The sequence below is a fragment of the Sinocyclocheilus anshuiensis genome, unplaced genomic scaffold (genome assembly GCF_001515605.1).
Source record: "Sinocyclocheilus anshuiensis isolate Anshui unplaced genomic scaffold, SAMN03320099.WGS_v1.1 scaffold217, whole genome shotgun sequence".
In the NCBI taxonomy this organism is placed as follows: domain Eukaryota; kingdom Metazoa; phylum Chordata; class Actinopteri; order Cypriniformes; family Cyprinidae; genus Sinocyclocheilus; species Sinocyclocheilus anshuiensis.
In genome coordinates, this window is record NW_015536538.1 from 2,582,112 (window position 1) to 2,589,841 (window position 7,730).

The following is a 7,730-nucleotide window of genomic DNA, read 5'->3' on the forward strand; positions in this document are numbered from 1 at the left end:
CAGTTGCTTTGACACAATCTGTATTGTTAAAAGCGCTATATAAATAAAGGTGACTTGACTTGACTTGATTGTTCAGAGGCAAGATGAAAAGAAAATACCACATAAATTTTTTCTAAAGACAGTCATTTCCCCTCAGAGATACATTCATATAAACTCCTACTACAATTGTATCACGATTTGTTTGGCATCTCAACCGATTTGAATCATCACAAATTTGAATCGATTTTCGACCGGCTCGCGGTTAAATGTTACATCCCTACTCTTATGTGAAGGGTTGTCACAAGACTGTTATTTCTCACTCATTCATTTCTTCATTCACACATGCATGAACACACCGGGTTTGCAGCACAGCTGTCCATCAAATCCAAGAACCCGAAAGCTTCCTGGAAATCAAGTGGCAGATCCGGGTCTGGAAACTCCATGCCCTCGTAGTAGTGCGGACTGATGGGTTCCTGATGGAGGTTTCCTCTCATTTCTGTGGGAAACACATTTACATTTGCCTTCATTTTCTACCACACTCTTTCCTCAAGGAGCTCAAGTAACGAGGAGTTAAAATTTACTTTAAGGTTTAAGGCAAAACGCTACAGGAAAAACATTGTTTTTTCATGCACTGATCAGTTTTTTTATTATTATTTTGGGCTATTTGGCTTTTCATAAAGTGTTATTTCAGTGGAAAGAAAACATCCCACACATTTAAGGCAAGACACCCATCATATCTCACCATACTTTCCCAATTTGATTTGATTACATTAAGAATAGTGAACAATTTTTGTATTACATAAATTTGCAGTACAGAAATCTGAACATTGGTTCAAAATTCTTGTTTGATTGATATTAGAGACGATATCGCTCCATAAATCAGAAAATACTGTCAATAGACAGAAAAAAAAATGTCACCATGTTTTTAGGAATAAAATGTTTAAAGTATAAATCAGTGTGAATTATATATAAACAAACCCCTCAGTATAAACCTTCAGAATATAGAGAGGAATTAAACTGTAAGTTTTGGTGTATGTAAGTGCTGCTGAAGTGGAGAAAAAACTTTCAAAGACATGGATTGTAATTCAAATCTACAAATGCAAATAGGCTAGATAAAGTGCAGTAAAATAAATACTTCAGGCGAGACGCTACAGGCAAAAACTTTTTTCATGCACTGGTCAATTTTCAAGTGTTTTTTCAGATTATGTAAACAATATTTTTTTTTCAGGAAAAAAACTTCTAAGATACACTTATAGATGTTTATTTTACAACACTTTAAATATTTGTATCTGTAGATTTCAATTACAATCCACATCTTTGAAAGTTTTTTCTCCACTTCAGCAGCACTTACATACACCAAAACTTACAGTTTTATTCCTATCAATATTCTGAAGGTTTTTACTGAGGGGTTTGTTCATATAACATTCACACTGATATTTATAACATATTATTCCTGAAAACATGGCGAAAATGCATATCGTTAAAGGTGGTGAGTTTTTTCTCCACTTCAGCAGCACTTACAAACATCAAAACTTACAGTTTTATTCCTCTCTATATTCTGAAGGCTTTTACTGAGGGGTTTGTTCATATATCATTCAGACTGATTTATGTGACATTTTACTCCTAAACACGTGGTAAAAATATTTAAAAAAATGTTCTGCCTGTTGACAGTATTTTCAGATTTATGGAGTGATAAAAAGAGAAATACAAATCTCCTTAAAACCTTTAACTCTAATATGTCAACAAAATCAAACAAGAATTTTGAACCAATGTTCAGATTTCTGTTGTGGAAATGTATGCAAATTAGTGCATACTTAATTAGACAATGCCTCATTTTGCATATTTAAACATAGCATTTCAGAAAAATAATACAGACGTGTTTTACCCTATTCACCTGCAGTGTCTTGCCTTAATTTATGAAAACATTGCCAAAAAAAATAAATAAATTGCACGTGATCATCAGAATGCTCACATTTACATGTCAGTGAATAATAATCTCAATATTTCTCTCTTACCCACGTAATCCTCTTCTGTGGTTTCCTCTTTGTTTTGTGGTTGTGTGTCTTTTACATTTTCCTTCATAGACTCTTGATTCTGACTCAGATTTTCTTTCTCTGCTTCTTTGCCACACGGTGAGTCTCCTTTTTCTGGCACATTGTTCTCGTTTCTTGTAAGCTCTGCCATATCCTTCCCACAATCCACCTGACTTTCCACATAACTATTGGTTTCTCTTTCCCTCTCTTGAACATTATAATTTTTGCTCTGTGGATTCCCATCTGTGGACTCTGTCTCTATGCTCTTAACGTCCTCATCTTCTGCTTCGTCTCCTTGTAGGGGTTGTTCCTTATCGTTCCAGCCACCGTGCAGGACACCCAGAGCCAGTCCAGACGTTATATGAAGCGGGACGGTCACTGAAAATGGCCCTGATATGTGTATCCCGGCGCGCCGGTCTGCTTTGCTGGTCATTCCGGGCGATCTGGCCACGCCCTGAGACACGCCCTCGGCTCCTCCCCCAGACTCCAGACGGTTATAAGTTCCTGGAGTCCCTCCACTCACCATGCTGACCTGAGCTCCGCCCGTTCGCCTGTAGGTCACCGCGTATCCACTGGACACGCCCCCGCCGGCAGAAGCCATGCCCTCTGAGCTGCCTGACACCGTGGACAGAACCAGAGGAGGAGGATGTTTGGAATCCGAGAGACAAACAAAATAATAGTGGCGCAAGATTATGTTCATTCAAAGGTTTGGGGTTGATTTATTATTATTCTGCTCACCAAGGCTGCATTTATTTGATCAAAAATACAGTAAAAATTGTGAAATATTATTAAAATTTAAAATAGCTGTTTTCTGTGTGAATATCTGTTAAACTGTCATTTATTTCTGTGATAAAAGCTGAATTTTCAGCATCATTACTCAAGTCTTCAGCGTCACATGATCTTCAGAAATCATTCTAATATGCTGATTTGCTGCTCAAGGAACATTTCTGATTATTATCAATGTTGAAAACAGTTGTGCTGCCCAATATTTTTGTGGAAACCGTTATACATTTAATTTTTCAGGATTCACAGAAGAAAAGAACAGCATTTATGTGAAACAGAATTTTTTGTAACATTTTTTGTAAAAAGATATTTAATTATGTTCATGAGAATAATGAGAATATGTTCCTTAAATAGAAAACTATGTGCATGTAAATTAGGTTAATGAATGTTCAAAATAATAAAAAAAAATCTCTGATTAGGTTGACCTAAAAAAAAAAGAATAAAAATTAGAATGATTTTAGATTATTTACAAATCTTTGGCAATTAATAAAATGGTGTATTACATATTTATTCATGCTTATGGATGCTTTTTAAATGATTGTGCAAATTCTAAATTAAGGTAGATTAAATACACTCAGTAGGGTGAATAAGGTAATGTTAAACACCAAGAAATGTGCAACATCTAATATCTTACTGCAGTAAATTCAGATGAAATATGACTATGAGATTGAAATATATAGATGAATCTTTATTCTTTGATGAACAGATGATGAAACGCTCTTCATACCGTCTAGTGCATAAGGACCTGAGCTCAGAGTTTCCATGCTCTTCGCCGGCCTCAGAGCTGTCTTTTCTTTATCTGTGCATTTAGAAGATATAATGAGAAACAAAAGCTATGAATTAGATGTGAGAGGGGAAACATTTGTAGTCAATTATCTGTTGATTTCAGTCATGCAAAAATTCATTTTGCATTTCCAGAATACTCTATAATTCAGCTGTTACTTGGTTTACAGTCAGAACCTCACACCTTTAGGACAGTATTTGTTCTTCTTGCGCTGATCTTGGAGTCTCCCGCCCAAATTAAAGATGGATCTCCACTTCCTTCCTTTGAGGGAGCCCTTCCTCCTGAACACAACACAGATGGTCAAGCTTAATGCTGATGAGTCTGCATGATAATCAATGTTGAAAACAGTTGTGCTGCCCAATATTTTTGTGGAAACCGTTATACATTTAATTTTTCAGGATTCACAGAAGAAAAGAACAGCATTTATGTGAAACAGAATTTTTTGTAACATTTTTTGTAAAAAGATATTTAATTATGTTCATGAGAATAATGAGAATATGTTCCTTAAATAGAAAACTATGTGCATGTAAATTAGGTTAATGAATGTTCAAAATAATAAAAAAAAATCTCTGATTAGGTTGACCTAAAAAAAAAAGAATAAAAATTAGAATGATTTTAGATTATTTACAAATCTTTGGCAATTAATAAAATGGTGTATTACATATTTATTCATGCTTATGGATGCTTTTTAAATGATTGTGCAAATTCTAAATTAAGGTAGATTAAATACACTCAGTAGGGTGAATAAGGTAATGTTAAACACCAAGAAATGTGCAACATCTAATATCTTACTGCAGTAAATTCAGATGAAATATGACTATGAGATTGAAATATATAGATGAATCTTTATTCTTTGATGAACAGATGATGAAACGCTCTTCATACCGTCTAGTGCATAAGGACCTGAGCTCAGAGTTTCCATGCTCTTCGCCGGCCTCAGAGCTGTCTTTTCTTTATCTGTGCATTTAGAAGATATAATGAGAAACAAAAGCTATGAATTAGATGTGAGAGGGGAAACATTTGTAGTCAATTATCTGTTGATTTCAGTCATGCAAAAATTCATTTTGCATTTCCAGAATACTCTATAATTCAGCTGTTACTTGGTTTACAGTCAGAACCTCACACCTTTAGGACAGTATTTGTTCTTCTTGCGCTGATCTTGGAGTCTCCCGCCCAAATTAAAGATGGATCTCCACTTCCTTCCTTTGAGGGAGCCCTTCCTCCTGAACACAACACAGATGGTCAAGCTTAATGCTGATGAGTCTGCATGATAATAAAATAAAATAAAATAAAATAAAATAAAATAAAATAAAATAAAATAAAATAAAATAAAATAAAATAAAATAAAATAAAATAAAATAAAATAAAATAAAATAAAATAAAATAAAATAAAATAAAATAAAATAAAATAAAATAAAATAAAATAAAATAAAATAAAATAAAATAAAATAAAATAAAATAAAATAAAATAAAATAAAATAAAATAAAATAAAATAAAATAAAATAAAATAATGGATGACAATGGCTACATCTCAACAAGCACACTTCTATGATGCACTTAAAGTACATACTTCACTGGTACTTTCGAGTATGTAATAAAAGAGTACAGTTCATAATTGCTTCTTGATGCTATTAGCGTTTACATGAAAGCATCAGTATCATTATTTTTGTATTCATTATTACAAATGTTAAAAAGTTACTATTTAACTTTTAGGCACCTTTGGCTTATTGTTCTCAACTCACTTTATTGGGGAGGCACTAATCCTAATATTTTATAGCAGTGATGTTACAGTTGGGTTAAGGTTAAGGTTAAGCTTAATAAAGCAAAGTAAAGTCAAATTTAAAATTAAAAATTAAAATAAATTTAAAATAAAATAAATAAAATATAAAAGTAAAAGCATTACCATCTAACTAAATTATCTTCAAAAATCATTATTATTTAAACTTTGGCTTACTTTTCTGAACTCTGTTAGAGATGAACAAATCCTAATCTCACATACTTTATAGTAGTGATGTTACAGTTGGGTTAAGGTTAATAAAATAAAGTTAAATAAAGAAAAAAAAAAAAAATAATAATGTTGGTGCCAATAGCCTTGTGGGCAGTGCGCACAACACAAAAATAAGAATAAAATGAAATATAATAAATAAACAAACAAACAAACAGAAATAATTAGAATGAAATTAAAATTAAATATGGTAAAGCAAAGTAAAATAAAATAAAATGTAAATTAAATAAAAGAAAAGAAAACAGTAAAGTAAAATAATGTAAAATAAAATAAATTAAAATATAAATGTAAAACAAAAATAAAATAATGTAAAATAAAATAAAACAAAATGAAATACTGTAAAGTAAAATCAAATCAATTAAGAATTAGGTAATTAATAACAACAGAAACAAAACATTTATGAAGAATCAGTTGCAGAGCCAGATGTGAATGAAGCACAGGTGCTGTTCATCTTTCTGACCACTAGATGGCGACATCATTCACCATGTTCTAACTCAGTTTAACATGTTTCAAATGCAGTTTAAATTTAAACCATCACTACTTCATAGCATTGGACACTCAGAAGCACTATGTCTCTTCAGTCTTACTTGTCAGTGCCGTCAATAATAGCGTGGTACGGCCGCATTGGCGGAGGTCCGTCTCCTGGACTGAGGTTTCCTGGACAGTGTAACGGTAAAGACTTGAATAAATGATCGTCCTGAGTGGACAGTATTGAGGGAGATGGGAGGGACTTCCGGCGCTCCACAGACAATCCTGTATTAAAACAATAACATCAACATTTTACAACTGAGAAAACTGGAACACGTAATACTGAGGATGATGAAAATAACATAAAGCGCAGAGGGTTTATTAAGGAAGATGAAATACCGCTTCCTGAGAAAACCTCGGCCACGTGAGTGAGAATAAACTCCACCACGATGGACTGAACCCGAACCTCCATGAACGCCGCGGTGCCGTTAAAACCGGTCGACTCAATGTCCTTCGATCTGCAGACAATTATGCACTTATTCAATAATAACAAATAAAGCTGATTCTGAAGCTCAACTGCTTTAGAATCACACTTGCAACCAATGCAAATGTACAGTGCAAAAAAAGATGGTCTCTCATAATATTTTTGTCTTGTTTTCCAGTACAAATATCTACAAATTCTTAAATGAAGATACATTTACTTGAGAAGCAAAATGACTTGAATGATATTAAAAGTGTTGTTTTCTGAAAAAAAAAAAATGCATATAAATTAAGTGAGTTTTTGATTAAAACAAGAAAAAATGTGTTAACTGGGTCAGAAAATAAATAAATGAATAAACAACAACCTTCATTATAATCTTGTTTCCTCTTTGAATTTTTTAGTTATTTTTCAGATCTTAATATCTAATTTAACTAATAGTCATATTCCTTCGCAAGTAAATGTATCTCGATTTAAGGATGTTTAAATATTTGCACTGGAAAACAAGATAAAAACACTGATTAAGGATTTTTTTTCAGTGTAACAGGTACAGATACTATGTTAAAAATATTTTACTAAATTATTGTTATTGTAGTACCTATCCAAAAAAAAAATGCAAGAGAAAAAGTTAAAACTATTTACATTCAAGTGAAAAAAGTAAGAACTTTCTCAGCTTTATAAAGTGACTTTTGAAAACAAGAGGCAGTAGAGATTTTTAATATTTATAATGCAAATATGTTATAAAGAAACCTGTTGAAATTACTGTTTTCTCATTGTTCTGATTATCTCCAACAGCAGATTCAAACTGAAACCTGTTACCTGAATATTAGCAGCAGATGATTTCACTGTGGTTTGACATTTGAATATAGTGATTTTTAGACTATTTCTAGACAGCGACGGTTATTTTAAAAACATATAACTTCAGTTTAAAGTCCGTGTCAGAAAGATTTAGTTCACTCAAAAGTGAACATTCTGTCATTTAGTCACCTTACGATCATTTAGTCGCATCAGGATAAAGAAAAATGCTATTTTTTAATTTTATATAACTGAGAAAAGCTTTAAGGCACATAACATACACTCTTAAAAATAAAGCTGCTTAAAAGGTTCTTCACAGCGATGCCATAGAAGAACCATCTTTGGTTCCACAAAGAAGCATTCAGTCAAAGGTTCTTTAAAGAACCATCTCTTTCTTACCTTTT

The 7,730-nt window shown here is 32.4% G+C and overlaps 1 protein-coding gene across 1 annotated transcript in view; it reads right to left on the reverse strand.

The window, feature by feature from the left end:
* Positions 1–7,730, reverse strand: part of LOC107696752 (dentin sialophosphoprotein-like) — a 19,187-nt gene that overhangs the window by 8,200 nt on the left and 3,257 nt on the right. Inside the window, exons 5-10 of the mRNA XM_016497235.1 lie at positions 6,453–6,571; positions 6,173–6,338; positions 4,705–4,802; positions 4,467–4,536; positions 1,995–2,671; positions 336–475 (exon numbers count right to left, since the gene is read on the reverse strand). Coding sequence (XP_016352721.1) covers positions 336–475; positions 1,995–2,671; positions 4,467–4,536; positions 4,705–4,802; positions 6,173–6,338; positions 6,453–6,571 — 1,270 coding nt within the window. The remainder of the gene's footprint in view (positions 1–335; positions 476–1,994; positions 2,672–4,466; positions 4,537–4,704; positions 4,803–6,172; positions 6,339–6,452; positions 6,572–7,730) is intronic.